Source organism: Leopardus geoffroyi, chromosome B2, assembly GCF_018350155.1.
Source record: "Leopardus geoffroyi isolate Oge1 chromosome B2, O.geoffroyi_Oge1_pat1.0, whole genome shotgun sequence".
Classification (NCBI taxonomy): Eukaryota; Metazoa; Chordata; class Mammalia; order Carnivora; family Felidae; genus Leopardus; species Leopardus geoffroyi.
The window spans coordinates 139,876,330-139,893,317 of record NC_059332.1 but is presented as its reverse complement, the minus strand read 5'-3'; the positions used below and the strand labels follow the sequence as shown (position 1 = coordinate 139,893,317).

The 16,988-nt window shown below is 48.2% G+C and overlaps 1 protein-coding gene across 1 annotated transcript in view; it reads right to left on the bottom strand.

Moving 5' to 3' along the window:
* Positions 1-16,988, bottom strand: part of TIAM2 (TIAM Rac1 associated GEF 2) — a 191,288-nt gene that overhangs the window by 31,831 nt on the left and 142,469 nt on the right. Inside the window, 1 exon segment of the mRNA XM_045500104.1 lies at positions 8,457-8,560. Coding sequence (XP_045356060.1) covers positions 8,457-8,560 — 104 coding nt within the window.

Genomic DNA, 16,988 nt, shown 5'->3' with positions numbered 1-16,988 from the left:
AAGCATCTCTCTGTGTTGATGAGGAGAAAAGGCTGTATCAAGCAAAAGACTGCTTCAGATCAGGTGCTGAGGCAGAAAGACAGACAGAGCCAGGATGGGCCTCCACAGCTGGTAGACCTACCCGCCAGTACACAGATGTAAGAAGTCTGATGACCTCTCCAAGGAAAAAGGATTGCCACGTGAGACTTGGGGCCAATCCCACGTGTTCTTCTTCTGAGACCAGCCAAGTCCAGAGGGCCTCCCCTGAGAACAGGCAGGAGTCTGCAAATGGCATTGACTGAAAGTAGGGTTTGGCCTGAGACTCTCTGCTCAGACTCCCTGCTTTCTTCTCCTCCAAAATGGGGGATAAAGGGCGCCTGGGTGGCTCAGCAGTCAAGCGTCTGATTCTTGATTTTGGCTCAGGTCATGATCTCACAGTTCGTGAGTTTGGGCCCTGCATCAGGGTCTGTGCTGACAATGTGGAGCCTGCTGGGGATTCTCTCTCTCCCTCTCTCTCTCTGCCCCTACCCTGCGTGCTTGCTCACTCTCTCTCAAAACAAATAAACAAACTTAAAAAGGGGGGAGATTATCCTGAAATTATTCTGTCTCCAATCCAGGAAGCCTAGAAAGAAAAGAAAGAGAAACGGACGGCTGAACACCATGGAGGCAGAGGATGAAGGCCAAGGAGGGACAGCCTGTCCTCCGTGACCATATCCAAGAGCGTATGACCCGCTCTGCAACCACCATGGGCCACAGGGAACCTGCCACCCACCGCAGTCCTGGCAGGCCAGGCCCAAGGGGAGGTTCCCAGGAGCACGGCTGCGGGTCCCTTTCCGCCACCCAAGATACAGGGAAGCAGGCTGGCTGCTCTTTGGACACGGGCCTTTGCTTGCCTCGGAAAGGTCCAACACACCCTCTTACGGTCTCCTCTCGGAGAGGATGGGGGCAAACTCCCAGCCCCCGCTGTTTAAGGAGAGGAAGGGCAGGGAGAGGTCTGCACCAGAAACCCATGTGGCGAGCCAGGGTCATGTCTGGAGCACGCAAGCCCGCGAGGGGGCCTGCGGCTCTGGGGAGTCTCGAGGCACCTTCCTGTGAGTCACGGACCCGGCAGCGTGAGGAAGGGGTGTAATTATCGCTTCAGCACTGGGGCTGCTTCCGCCGCCAGTTCATTCCAGAGCCACTTCTACCCGACCAGCCCACCCGCCCGCGGGCTGATTCTCACTGCGGGGCGGGCGTGGCCTCCTAGCAACTTCCTCCTTCTTCCTCCCTCCCCGTGCGACTCCCAGGGTGACTCCCCGGGACAACGCTTTCTTGCTCCCATAAGACCGGGATGGAAGGTGAAGTCTGGAGGAGAATGAGGAAGCAGGGGCCAGAGAGAGGCAGGAAGGAAAGGGCTGGGGGTGGGAGGTGGTAAACAGGAAGAGGAAGGAAGGAAGGGTCTGCAAGTGAAACCAGTCACATTAACGAGAAGGGAAGGGGAAGACAGGGACTAAACAGCCTCACTGGAGTCAGGTGCCATTGTGCCCACAGCACAGATGCTGGGACAGAAGAGCAAGAGGGGCGTGGCCAGCCCCAGGCCAACCTCCAGAGAGAGCTAACATCCTACAGCCTGGCTTCCAGACCAGCTTCCTGGGTTCCACACGGCCTGCTGCCTGAACGAACGTACTCTAGGCCAACACAGGGCACGCAAGTATGGCTCCCTGTGGCCCCCACACCCCGGCCAAGCCTCACCCGACAGGCAGCCTCGGCCCCTGAGCTTCCAGAGTCTCCCTGGCAAAGGCCCAGACAGCCGAGTGCTCGTTGGACGCCACCATGTTGTTGGCTCCAGTGAGCCCACAGCTCTGCCAATGGCAACGGCCGCCTTCCCACTTCCCAGTTTGCTGGCTGGTGCCCAGCAACACACTGGCCCAGCACAAACCCCTTTAGGACCCACCCACTGCCTCCCCCGGCCATGATGGCAGCGTGGCAGCTTGTGGCAGAGAGTGGAGAGAAGTCAACACCAGCAAGATCTCTCCCCACTGCCTACTCGTTGACCCCACTGTTTGTCCTGTGACCCCCCTGGACGAGCTCTCCCGGCCCCAACTGCCTGCCATGAAGCCACTGGGTCAGAGGGTTCACTTCTGGTTCTCGATGCCACCCCACTTCCGGCTGCCGGCCTCCCACTGTCAGCCTCCCTGCACCCTGAGCTGGGACTGGATTTTCTTTCTTTCTTCCTCTCCCTCTCTCCCTCTTGCCCCTCTCTCTCTCTTTCTCTCTCTCGCATCCAACACTGAGGGTGACATCTCTAACGGCTGACTAGAGCACATAAGTGATCCCTGGCAACAAAGACAACAGGGCTCTTGTGTGTTTCATGTGGCAGGGATGTCCCTTCCCACCACACCCAGGGAAAGAGTTGGCATCTTCATGACGTATCAGCCCTAATGATCAGAACAGACCAAGAGCAGGGTGCTAATACCCCGGAGCTAGAAAGATAGTCAACAAAAAAAAGCCAATGGGCACTACAGAGATCAAATGGCCTTTTAGACTCCCAAGAAAACTAAGCATAGTTGCTTCCAACAAATCCACCAAGGTGCCACCAAGTCCCCACCAAACGGATGTATGGTGTCAGAAACGCAGAACAGTGTGTTTGAGAGCTGGGCAGAAAACTCAGCTCAACTTGACCCTTTTTAGCCTGTACCCTTGGCACTTCTCTATGCCCTGAAGAGACACCTCTCCTCCAAAAGGCCCAAGTTTGTAAGACCTCCTGGACGGGCCATGACTCGGGCTTCACTTAGCCTCGCGGTATTCACGGCCCACTCCCGCTGAAGAGAAAGGCAGACCTAACATATACTATTTCGTTTAATCATTTGAAGCCTAGCACTCTGAGTAAGAAACACCAGCTCAAAGGTGGGCGGGCTTCGTCTTTGTGCAAGTGACAGACAGCTAAGAGGACCCAGCTGCCAAGCCCTTGGTTTCCAATTCTTTTCTATCTCCTAGCACAGCTCAATGGGATTTGACCACCCGACACTCGCTTCGGGAAGTCCGGGTAGCACCTGAGATGGGCAAGTGGCGTGTTAGGCGCACAAAATGAGAGAGCATTCCAAACCCCGTACGTGCCTGAGACACAGCAGGAAGGACCCCTTAGCCTAACAATCTCTCACACGTGTGCCCGTGATGGTGCAGAATCCACTCAACAACACAGGGCTGGTGGCATTGTTATTTTTGCCCACAAGTGAGGACACAGAGGCAGAGAACGGTTGGGTCCCTTGCCCCGGGTCATGCAGCGGTACGGCCTGGTGGACCGGAACGTAGAGTCAGGTTTCCAACCATCAGGTCTGGTACCACTGCCTGCCTGGATTTATTCTCTGTGCAAGATGATCGCCTCCCCACTGGAGACCGTCAGACCCCAAGTCATTTTCGGGCACGATGGGCTTGCTTGGCAGATGCTATCGTTCTGTTCATTCACACGGGGATTATGTCAGGTAATGTGCATTTAGAAAGAGGTACGTTTAGTTCTTTAAAAAAGGTGATGATCATCCTAATCCACTGAATAGCCACCATGTAGAAAGACCACAACTTATAAATAAATTATACTTTAATTTCACTTTTTAACTAAAACATCTCTTGAAATAATGCAAGAGACTCAAAGGAAAGTAAGAAAGATGTACAACTTGAGAGTGCTAGAAAACAAATCATGTGTTGTCCAATAACCTTTTCCGTTAGCCTCTCAGATAGGCAAGCTCCGAGAAGGAATTCATGCAAAAAACTCAAAAGGTTAAGCTAAGTGGGTGAGCAGGCCTTAAATATTAAATGCAAATTATGTTCCTGCTGCGTTGTGAAACCCAGCCATTAGTGCATGTCCCTTTTTTCCCACCTTGCACAAATAAAAGGACACAATAGACCTTGAGCATTATTAAATTGCAAAGAGGACAACACAGTCGTCACGCTGTGTATCTGCAGATTCCCAAATGCTCTCTGTTCTATCAACACAACGCCTACAAACTGCAAAAATAATCACTTCCAAAGCTGCACTAGGTGATTACATAAAATTCTTCTAAAAGGCTGGGGGAAAAAATATATTTAATCAGGAATAACTAAAGTCAAAACTCCGCTTACCTCACAGAAAATGGTTTCAGTTTTGTGGATTTTCTTTTACAGCGTGAAGTCCAATACGAGCAGTGTGCTTTGCTCCAAGGAAATCTCACAAAGCATAAAATTATTTACCATCCTTAAATTATTCCTGTCTCTTGTCAGGCAGATTTTACAGAGCAAATATGTGGAATTTCCGGGCTTTCTGACATGTTTCAAAAGGACAAAACTACTTCGGATATCCACTGAAAAACCCTTGCCACATAGGAACGAGAAGGGAAAAGTCGACGATGCCACGGAAACCCTAGAACCCTAAAGAAATTTCCGCATCCTTAGCTGTAAAGAGTGTTTCAAGATTACAGTCAGGATCCCTTCTGGAAAGAAAGGCATGTCTGCTCATCCGCCTACCAATCTATAGACATGTTAGAGTAAAATCAACTTTCAAGACAGAGAAAAAGGAAAGCATGCAAGCGAGCCCACGCTTGGATCAGAATCCACCCCCTGAGATCAAAGCCCTCGCTTACTTACACGCTGTGCATCGGAAGGAAAAGTTCAAAGAAACCTGCTCCCTCTGGGAGAAGCGATTGCATCTACGGTCTGCCTGCCGTTGGGAAATGAGGAAGAGGCACGTTCTCTCCCTCTGCTCTCTCCCTCCCAAACTGTTGTTCCAAGTCACATTCGCAAGGACGTCCTAGCGCCACCAAGCTCTTCCTCTGAGGCAGCGCTGCTGGCTGGGGAAGCTCATCCCCCTCCTTCTAGATTCCCACCCCGTGCCCAGCCGGCTCTGGGCAGACGCCGGGTTAGGGCACACTCAGAGCCCACAGAGCCGCAAAGTACCACAGTTTCAGAGTCAGCTCAGAGAGAGGGAAACGGAACACAGGCAGTATTTCTGCAGGACTGCTTAACACACCTCAAGCTCCCAGAACAACCCAGAAACTCTCTCAACCCCCTCACCCAAAGAGAAACTGTTTATTCCTTTCAAAATCCAAACTATTACAATAGTGCAGGCTAATTGCTAACAATGCTAGGGGGGAAAAAAGGAGCCCCCACACAGGAGAGGTTGACAAGGGCACACAAAGAGCTGTGACAGTAATAGGCACCCTTGAAGAGAAAGAAGGCAATCAATTATGAACCATTTGTAGAAATTGTGGGGCTGTCAAAAGCCCCACTTACAGCTGTGCTTCATCAAGCCAGGCTGCACTTGCTTTTCAAGGGAAATTATTCCTTATTTTAAGGTCTAGAATAGTATTAGTAAAATATCCCAAACAACTCGGGTTCAACCAGGGTCTAATCTGAAAAGAAGTTAATGACCCCTGAGAAGACTCGAGGGGCCAGAGCGGGAAGCCAGGGAGACAGAGGCTGGTCTCCTCTCTGGAGAGCGACCACCTCCCGTGGGCACCGCGGGACAGGCCTGGGCCACGCCCAAAAGATCCACACCCAATATGTGGACACACATCGCAGAACTCTAAAACCACCACTGGAAAACAGAAAAAGACTGCTTTCAGACATAACCTGATGTTCCCAGGGGGCTGAAAATATGAACACAGAAGACGGTGTCTTTTAGTTCTCAAATTCCAAACTTTCTTTTCACTAATACACATCACAGTGGTTACTTTTGATGGTCACCCGAGAGACAAAGAACGTGTGAACTAAGGAACTGCCAGGCATTTCACTAGGACTGTTGAGAAATGTACTGAAATCCATCGTTACAGACCGGTAGAGGGGCTTCAGATCTGACAAAGGAAAGATGATGGTTACTCCAGGCTTGAAAGCCATTGACAGCAAGGCTCCCCATGATCATGTTCTTTCGATATTGTTTTCTTCTGCGTTCTTCGCTTTCTCCTTTAACCACGTTAGCAATGACAACCAAGCTCAGATAGCTCCAGTTTCAAGCTGAACCACAGCTTTCCTCCTTTTCCTAAAATTTCTACCTAACATGCCGATGTTCGTTTGGTAAACGCTCTGTTTAGCTGTGACCGGCGTTGTTAACTGACAGAGTTGGGAATAGCCTCCACGCGGGTAACTTTTGCGTATTTATGTTATGGAATCTTAAAATAAAATTCGAAAAAAGAACTTAATTTCCTTCTTAAGAACTTGAATATGGAACTCAAGTAGACTGCAACAGAGAGGAAATCATTATCCCTCGTGGTGTTAAGTGATTTCCCCCAAGCTGCCACACTGTGCCAGCACCCCTCAGGCACATTTACCCTAAATAGACAGCCTAGCTTCTAAAGTGTTTCAGAAATATTTGGGTTTTATTTGTGTGTGTGTGTGTGTGTGTGTGTGTGTGTGTGTGTGTGTGTGTGTGTTTATTTACAAATTTTAGCCAAAGCAATCGAAACACTTCCAGTTGGTGCTCTGGGGGGCATTACTTAAAAAAAAATAATAACTTAGCTATAATTTTGGGTTCCCAAAAGTAAACAACTCACTAGAGACAGAACAGAGACCTAAAACTAAAAATGTGGACAATTTCAGGCTAGTAGAAGAAACTGCATCCTGGGGGCACAGCCAGACCAGAACAGGCACCTGAGGGTTTTATGGGAGGAATCGGAAAGAAGAGAGACTTTAAAGGAGGTGAATCAGGAATGGGGGCCCAGTGCAAGGAGGGTGAGAGGAAGAAGAGGCGGGAGGGGAGAGCCCATCACCTGAAGTGGGCAGGCTCCAACCCGACTCCCTTTTCCACAGTGACCATCACCAAAGGGTGTGCCACATGGCCGCTCCCCAAAGGGACTGGCCCTAGCAGTATTAGTTTAACTGAGCAGACCATACATAAGTTTTATTTTAATACTTGTCATAGCTTATATAGCTCCGTTCTTATTTCACATGTAAGACAAAAGCAAGAATTTGAAAAGAGGGTTATGTCAAAATCAACTAAAACTGGACTACGTATTAAAACAGATCATGTCAATTAGACCATTTCTGAAAGGAGGTCTATGAACAATTGAAAACGTAGGAGGGGCGCCTGGGTGGCTCGGCCGGTTAAGCATCCGACTCTTGATTTCTACTCAGGTCATGATCCCAGGGTTGTGAGACTGAGCCTCAGCATACAGCCTACTTAAGGTTCTGTCTCTCCCTCTTCCTCTGCTCCTCCCCTGTGCACACGTGCGCACGCTCTCTCTCTCTCATACACACACACACACACACACACACACACAAATGTAGGAAAGGCATGGAATATAACAAGTGTCAGCGAGGATATAGAGAAATTAGAACCCTCATACATGGTGCCCGTCAGTGTCACGGAAAATGGTGCAGCCCTGAAGAACACAGGTGGGCTGTTCCTCAAAAGGCTAAACAGAATGACCAGGTGACCTAGCAACTCCACTCCTAGATGTATATCCAAAAGAACTGAAAACAAGGATTCAGACAGGTATTTGTATACCAATCTTCACTGCAGCATTATTCATAAGAGTCAAACAGTGGAAACAAGCCACATGTTTACCAACAGATGAACAAATACACAAAATGCAGCATTTACGACAATGGAATATAATTCAGCCTTCAAAAGAAGTGAAATTCTGACACCTGTTACACCATGATGAATTTGAAAACATGCTAAGTGAAATAAACCAGACACAAAAGGACAAATAATGTATGGTCACACTTATACGAGGGACTTAGAACAGGCAAATGATGCAGGAAATGAAATAGAGGCAACGTGGGGTCAGGGTTGGCGGTGGGGGGTGTGGAAGCTGTGAATGGGAGTTATGGTCTAATGGGTGCAGAGTTTCTGTTTGGCCTGATGCGAAAGTTCTGAAATGGGTAATGGTAATGGCTGCCCCATATTGTGACCTTATGTAAGTAACACCACTGCAGTGTGCACTTAAAAATGGTTAAAATAAGGGTATCTGGGTGGCCCAGTTGGTCAAGCATCCATCCAACTTCAGCTCAGGTCATGATCTCATAGTTGATCAGTTCAAGCCCCACATCAGGCTCCATGCTGACAGCTCAGAGCCTGGAGCCTGCTTGAGATTCTGTGTCTCCCTCTCTCTCTGCCCCTCTCCCATTCACACTCTGTCTCTCTCTCTCTCTATCTCTCAAAAATAAACATTAAAAATGGTTAAAATACAAAAGTTTATGCTTATATATATTTTACCACAACAAAGTGACAACGTTACAAAAATAATTTATCTTTGGCCAAAAAAAAAAAAATAAGTAGGAAAGAAATGAGACTCATTAAACATGACTTTCAGAAAGCCTGAGCTTAGGTTTCCTTTGTCAGTCTGTCCTAACGTACTTCACTTCGACTAAATAAGGAAACTATTTCCCTTAAGGCAAAAACAGATGTTTGTTTCAGGTGGTGGACCTAGGGATCCGATAACCCTATGTTGTTTCCCCACCTCAGGTGGAGGTGGGAATTCACCCTTGTCAGCCGGGTCCCTCTTTTAAGATTTGGGACAGCATCTTACCCCGAACGTCTGCCCCGTTTTCTCCCCGTGGGGAACCTGGGCCAGGGCACCATCAGTCTGACTCCTTTTCAGGCCAGTTGTGATGTCAGGGACGTTGCTGAAATCTGCATAGAAAGTGACAAAACACACATAAAAGTGAGTTGGCCCTTTGCAGAGAATAATAACGGCTGGTGTAAGGGTTCAGATAAACAAAGAGATGAAAAGAAAAAGCAACCAACAGCCTAGCGGGCAGCGCACAGCCGTGGGCCTTAACGACACAAGCCGGTCTTCTGAAACAGACCTGGGCTGTCACTAACGAAGCAGCAACATCTCCTGCCACTTTCAGTCAAAGGTGACCAATGACCAATCAAAACAGTGACTTAGGGGCACCTGGGTGACCTTGTCAGTTGAGCGTCCGACTTCGGTTCAGGTCGTGATCCTGCCGTGAGTTCGTGAGTTCGAGCCGTGCATCGGGCTCAATGCTGTCAACACAGAGCCTGCTTCGGATCCTGTCCTGCTCTCTCTGCCCCTCCCCAATATGCTCTCTCAAAAATAAAGAAACATTAAAAAAAAAACAAAACAGTGACTTAAATGCCTTGTCACTCTGCCTATTTCTGTGTAAACAGTACTTCACTAAGCTCTGACCTTGAGTAATTTATTTGGACCAAAAATCAAACACCAGTGATCATTGTTGGTACTTCCCTATTTTTGGCAAAGTGAGGGCAAAATCACCAGGATTATCTTGGGAAATCAATGATACAGTATCACAGACTCTTATTACACCCCAACACTTGCTCATTTGAAAGCTTAATTCTTCTTTTTCTGACATCAATTACAATTTTATCCTGAATTGAAAGTCCCATAAGGAACAGCAAAATTTTGTCAACTTCCAGAGTAATGATTAGGAAGTAATATCAAAGGTAAGGAGAGCTTGCACTTTTCCAACCTACAGCCATACACACCTGCCACGCCCAATTCTTTCCAATGGCTCTCAAATTAACAAATTTAAGAAGGACAGAGAGACTAGTCTTTGTCAAAATAGAACACAGGTTTCCATTCTAACTCTTGTATTTGGTAGATTGTCCCCTCCAACAGGTGAAGCCAGATGGTTTCTGATCCCAGCTACAACAAGATGTCACTGATCTTAAACCTGTCTGAGGTGATCTAGGCTGACCAGGCATAGATAGATGTTGACAAAGAAACCATCCGGCATGATGGGAGCCAGGACACTCGTCTCTAGGAGATCTTTAGAAGCTATGGGAGCCCTAGAAAATTGGTGAAACTCATGCATAGGAATGCTGGTCCATGATCCATGCTGATATAACCAGCCAGTACACAGGCACTTGCTTCTAAGACAAGAGGAGCCCTAAAGAAAATATCTGAACGGTCTACAGAATTCTGGAGCTCTAATTTCTTCTTCCTTTTACCTCTTCCAAAATTCGAACCCTACCCAGAAAAGAACCAGATAGCTCAAGTCACACTTATTTTTGGAGTCAGTTAGCCTGGAGAAGGCAGTGCTGATCACAGATGCAGGAGACATCCCTGGGAAAATTTCAGGCAGCAGTGACAGGTGGGGATGCTCGGGTTTGCTTCTTCCAGGCCCCTAACACCACACCGCAGAGGCAGTCCAGGCACCAGCAGGCGGACTGCGTGGGAAGATTGGTCCCTGAGCCAAAAGGAGCCCAAAGTTCCTCCCTCACTGCCTCGTTAGGCTGCTGTGTGCACCTGTGTTTAAGGGAGCCCAACCGACAAGAACCACAAAAAACAGCCAGTGTTCCTGGTGTATTTAGCACAAACGCACCTTTTCATCCATCCGTTCAACATTCCCTTTTTGAGCACTTCCTGTTTCCCAGGCACTGTGCTGGGTGCTAGGGATACAAAAATGAAGGAGATGCGATCACTATGCTTAAGGTGAGCTTCCAGCCCTGGAGGAGGTGATGCGTTACACATGATATGAGAAAAGTCCACACGGTGGGGACAGTCAGGAAGTTAATTCTGCAAAAGACCCTGAAAGATTTAATAGCAAAGGAAACTCTGCGTAAGCAGAGTCTTTAAATCTTGGAGGTATCTATTTGTCCTTAAGGCTGATCATGACCAGTGAGCAGTGGGGAGAGAGGGTTCCAGGAGCAGGAGGCAGCTGAGTAAAGGCAAATCACAGGAAGAGCCCAGCACCGTGTGGAAATGTGTTGAGCGTGACTGCAGTGGAGAAGGGGGGAGGGTGCCCTGTGACAGAAGGGTTGACAGAGGGCAAGCCTTTGGGAGAAAAACAGTCAGAAAGTCACAGCCACACTACAGGTACGAGGTAGAAAGACCCAAATGAACTCAGTATTTGATAGAGGAAGAGCAAAGAAAAGAAGCAGACACAGAAATCTGAGCAGGTAGGCCCCACGGGTGTCCTCTTTGCTGCCTGTTTCATATAAGGAGATCTGGAAAGGAGATAGCACAGGACCTGGTTTTATGCCTCAGGTGACAGGATGGATGGGCAACAGGAAGGGTCGGAGTAGAACTCATGAGCTTAGCTGTGGCAGTTCTGAGTCTGAGATGCATGTGGGCCATCCAGTGGGAGACGGTCAGGAGGCCGGCCGTCCAGGAAAGTCCACATGGGAATGTGGGTCTGGAGTCATCAGGGTGTAGCCGGCAGTGAAGCTACGGGCAGAGCGAGGCATGAAGGAGACCAAGGAGAGAACCCCAGTAAGGCCAATCAGAGCGTGTGGGGGAGAAGAGGCCCTCAGAGGACACACCTCTCTTCATTCAGAAATAACAGAGGAGCGTAAGGAGACTAAGAAGGAGCAACGTGACAGAAGCCATACAGCTTCTTAATAGCACCTTAGCGAGGCAGGAGGATCGGGTCGCCATTACTGCTGCCTTTACCTCGTAAATAAGGAGTGTCAGCATCTCCAAAGAGTTGTATCAAGGACAAGAATTAGGACAAAATCAAGACGTTTATTCATGACGAAGAGGTCTACAGCACCTGCTACGTAGCAGGTATGTCCTAAGTGCTGGGGGTACAAAGATGAAGGAGACCTGGAGTCCCCCGAAGATCTCAGACGTGGCACGGGCATAAGGAGCCTGGAGGAGCCAGATGGATGCTGGGGAAAATGACACGGCTGGTGTCAAAAGTGGGTGTCAAGTGAATTCTGAGTCATCTGTTCAACATATTCACAAAACTTCAGAAATGAAACGCTGAGCACTCCTGAAGCTTTGCACCTCTCACAAAGGCAAAACGGTTACCTGGGAACAGAACACCGGCTACCCTTTCTGAGGTCAAAACTCTGCCCACCTCAGGAAACAAGGCTTTGCTGTGCATCGGTGAGGCTCCCCTATCACCCTTGGTCCCCTTTAACCTCAGAGAGCCATTGGGTACATCTTAGATCCTCTGTGAGGCACGAGCGCAGACAGACTGGATCTCAGGAACCAACTCCCACTGAGGCTGGCCCCAGGGATATGAGCGGTGGAAGCAGTTCTGGACGGCTCCTGAGTAAGACAGGAAGCCTCAGAGCTGTTACACCACCCAAATTTCACAGAGGCGGGATGGTATCCGGGCAGAAATCGAGTCTCTGCGGTGACCGACTCCTGTCCCTACCCACCGGCAACGCACCGATGCTGTCCTGGACACAAGGCACAGGGGAAACCAAACTGGAGGGCCCACAGGTTCAGACCCCAGCTCGGGGAGCCTCAAGTTTTGCCAAGACCTGTATCCCCATAAAAACTAGTGTGCCCTTGGTGTTCGAGAGGAGAAATGAGAACAAAGTAAGCCTTGGGAGAAGAGCAGACCGGGCTCTTCAAAAAAGAAAAAACAAAAAAAGTGCAGGCCAGTAAAATGCGAATGCTTACTTACAAAGCTGTTTTAAACAGGCACCGCACTGACATCCTGTCCTAGGTGCCAAGTGCCTACGTGTAGCCCACTTATAGTCCGCCCACGTCCTGAGCACCAGCTGCCAAAGTGAGTGAATATATCCTTCCCGTCCCAAGCAGAAAACTGGCCTCTCACCTTGGGACAGCCTCCTGGTGTGGCTGTACTCGCCAGGACACATGTTAGGGCACTTTTCCCCTAAAACAGTAGGCACGTGCCTCCCGCCCCGCTCATGCTCAGCACACTCCAATTCGGAAGTTCAGACCTGCTCCAGAAATCTCGGGCGGCCAAGATGATTATAAATGATGAAAAATAGCAAAATCATAAATTCAAGTCAAGATCTCTATTTGTATCTGGGAAATACACCCTATCTCTCTCATCTTATTCGTCGTGGAAATTAACGATTTGGGGTGAAGGCAGGCCACGTGACACATCTAACATGCAACACGACGGACAGGGCCTTCGACACAGCGGGCGCGTGACAGAGCTGCAACCAGCCGGGCCATACGTTTGGACCTGCTCGTTCCATTTAGGTCCTCCCTCATCGGATGGCTGCTGAGCTCTGCACACACCCTGGGTACCAGGTACTACGTCAGGTGCCGTGCGTGAGACCAGCCTCAGACATCTCCCTCCTCCAAAAACAAGCATATCTCAAGAGTGACGACACACGAGGCAGGCTCTCCTGGAAGGTGACCGACCGTCCCCGCCTTTCCATTCCCTATGGACAACCAAGGAAATGTAAGGGTCCAGGTGGGAGACATCTAATAACCCAGTGTCTTCCTGTCCTGTGTGGCAGCAGAGACCCTGCTGGTACCACTGTCAGCCAAGCAGCTGGGAATCCCAAGCCCTTCACAACTACAGAGCCAAAACGGTGTTCAAGTATCATCCTGGGGATCAACTTAAAAACAGAAATGTCAGGAAACGCTAATGTTAAGGTTGCCTTGCCCACACAGCTGGTAGTGTGAATTCAAATCCAACGTAGCCCAGCTAATAGGCAGGAGCGCGGGCTTCGTTGTTTATTTCCCCCATGGCCACAGGAAGCGCCAGGCCATACGGGTGCTGATGCGGCAGGCACATGGAGTGGGAAGTCTGTGGGACCGGATGCCACTGGGAAGCCTGGGAAGGGCTCGGGCTCATGGCGGTGTCCCCGCCGGTCTCCCGTCTGCCGCTACCGCTCAGGAACTCTCGCTGTGCTTGTTCAGCAGGCAGCCTGGACGTCTGGTTCACCGAGCTGGGCCGTCTCATAAACCTGGTCTTGCTGGCTGCCTGCTCCTCCTTACTCAACCAGGCAGAGCAAGGGAAGAGACAGGAAGTTGTTCCCAGTCCCAGGACAGCCACCCAGGTGGCAGAGCCACCAGGCAGCTTCTGGCTGTGAGGAGGGCGGGCGAGGCACACTGCCCGCAGTAGCCAGGAGTGGCCTCCAGAGGACGGACAACTGGCCCCTAGGAAAGAATGATCCAGAACCCCCCATGGCAAAGGCTGGGAATGCCACTTGCGTTCTTAGAAAGAGCCACTATTTGAGACACTGAGCTAAAACCGCAAGATGATAGCAAACCCCGAGGCTCCAAACAAGAAACCAGAATGTTTTCACCCGTGAGCTACAGTCAGACCTTTTGGATAAACTGATGGCGGTAGTCCTACCATCAGGGAACATGCTTCTGGTTTGTGGGCTAAGAATTCGTTAGAAGTACACTAAAAGAGGAGGCAACGAGAATGGAAATCATTTTTAAACGATGCTTTCTCGTGCACTGTGGTGCAGCTTCTCAGTTATCACCACATCCAAAGCCCCTCTTTCAATACTATCCTGAAATAACAACATTCATACATAATATAAACTACCTCAACAGGCAGTTTCACAAAAAGCAATATCATGCCCTAATGGTAACACAAGGAGGAAAAAAAAAATGGAAAGGAATTTGCCATTTTTAAAAATGTGTGTTTCCATATGAAAATGCTTGGTTGCAACCACTCTAGAAGCCTGTCCAGCATCCGCACTGCAAAGAATCACAGTGAGTATCTCCGCTTCATCACAGACCCAAGCCAGTGCAGTGCGCCTTGGTGGATTCAAATGCATAAGAGGTGCTGCCATCAGTGATCGGATTTTCCAAATCGATCAAAGCTTTTGGCCAAGCTCTGACCAAATAAAGGACAAACTTCCCTTGGTTTACTGGTCTGCTGCATTTCTAGAAATTTCCAAGTAGCCTACAGCTGTGGGGAAATAAATACTTTGCGTTCATTTGTAAAATGAAGCCAGTTCTTGGCTCAGCTAATTACACAAGTATTTCACCTACACGAATATCCCGGGGAAAAATTCTGCAGTGTGAGAAATTCACTCGAACATGCAGGACATCCAGCAACCACGTCCCCCGACCACTAAATGCTATGTTCCTTCCGTTCATTAGGAAAACCAAAACGAATCCCCAAACTTCCAAAATGTCATTGATGGGCAGTGCGCCTGCCCCTGCCGAGAACCATCTCTGCTTCTCCCTGTTGCCAGGTCTATAACCTCATCTCTGTGAAGGTCCGTGACATCAGAGGAGGCACAATGCACCACAGGCACGCAGCTGAGAGCAGGTGCAATGGTAATATTAGCTCCCTTGCTTCCTGAAGAAAAATGAAATACACTTAATAAGGCGATTAAAAAGACAGTACCGTGTTCAGATAAATAATGTGGCATATTTAACTGGGACTCTCATCTTAGGCTCAAAAATGTTTCAGTTGATGAATCATTCACCCGTAGGCCCCCCCTCTGAGGTGGAAACAATAGAAAGATAATATTCTATGAAGATGACTGAAAAACATCTAGAAAATAATATCAAAGAATTTACAAGTAAATAATAAATGGTTTTATTACGTTTGTAACTACATTATCCCCAGTGGCATTACAGTTGTACATCTTTGACTTTTAATAATTTTACGCCCACTTACATTCGGAGAACATAGTTTGTGGGATTTATGTTCTTAATCTACTCAATCTATTCAATTTCTGTTTAATTTCTCAGAATTTCTACCACGTAAGTCCACAAATGAACAGCTTGCAGAAAATCTATAAATTTTAGACCTGAAGAGAATCTTAGAAATTATCCAACTGAATTCCTTCACCTTATGGATCTTGTGTTTTCTCCAAGCTTCACCCACTGTTGTAAAATTCTGCATTAGTGCCCACAACACACGGTTTCTCACAGAGCCAGGAGCACACTGGACACTGAGTTTCTTTGCACAGAAAAGCTTAAAATCTCTCAACTTTTAAGGTTGAATGTGCAGACCCTGTATGGCATTATTTTTAATTAACTCATTAATTAATTAACTCAGACTTCCCTAAATTTTACGCATGCTTTTACTTAAAATGCAGTGATTCGTGACACTTTTCATTAATGGCGTGTGCTGTACTCCGTCATCTAGGCAAATATGACTCATCATCGGTCAGTGAAACAGAACGAAAATAAAACCATTTAATTGAAAGAGACAGACTCTTTATTCAACGAGAGAAAACAACTCTGAGTTGACTGCATTCCAAGGCCAGTCAAGGCCTCCTGCACCATTAACAAAGACATCACCAGCGACACTATGTACTTCTGATACAGACAAAAATTGATCAACTTTTCTGAAGGTATCTGGGACTCTACACTTCATTATTGTTACTATTCCTGTGTCAAGAAAAAAATCAAAGCATCTGTCTGAATGTCACTGTTAAGCTGGCAAAGAAGTAAATTCTATCACAGCACAAATACCACGCCCAAAAATGTAAATTTCATAAATCTTCCAAATCCATTTCACTTGAGGTCACATTCCAATTGGTGATGTTCCTGACAATGCAAGGTCTCTGGTGATCGACAGAGAGAAGTAAATACTGGCAGGAAATGTTTCTTAATAGGAGGCTGCCCTGATTCGAGTCAATTATCTTATTATAACTACCCCCAACACCTGAAAGAACCTTTAAAGGAACAGGAAAATGGCAGCTGTTTTCAGGGCAGGGATGGGTTGCAGGCCACCACCAGGCCAAATAATGGAGAAGAGCCTTCTGAGAAGGGGCAAGAAGGGAAGCAGGTATACCCACATTCTCATTTTCTAGGCAGGCTATAGTTGTGACAGAGGCATGCATGCAACCCAAGGAAAGAAGGCAAAGGGCCTCGCATCGTACCTTATCAGGGTCCCTAATGAAAACCAGTCAATGGTAAGAGGGATCTCCAGCTAAGGTTTCGGTTCTACAAGAAACTGGTATCCGCCAGAGCTAGGAAGACCCCCAGATGCCGCACTTAATCACACCACAAATACACACCACTGTATTTCAGACACTTAAGAATTTGAATAAAGTAGAATTTAAGTTCAAAACCCTTCCAAACTACTTAGGTGTACTTAAGGCCCCCGAAAGGAAACTTCTAACAAGAGTATGCCCACGATTCTATTAGGGGATGTGCTACAGGAGAAAGAAAACCTGAGGAACGCCTTCCAGGAAGGGCTACTGCCCGGTGGGACTGCGAGAGGGTAAAACAGAGTGCCACTCAGCCATAAAGGGGAATCCGTGACTGCCTCATGCTACAACATGGACGAACCTAGAAAACGTCACGCTAAATGAAAGCAGTCAGTTACAACAGGCCACATGGCATACGACTCCACTTACGTGAAGTAGCCGAAACAGGCACATCCACAGAAAGAGAATGGATTAGTGGCTGTCAGGGGCTGGGGGGAGGGGCGGTGGG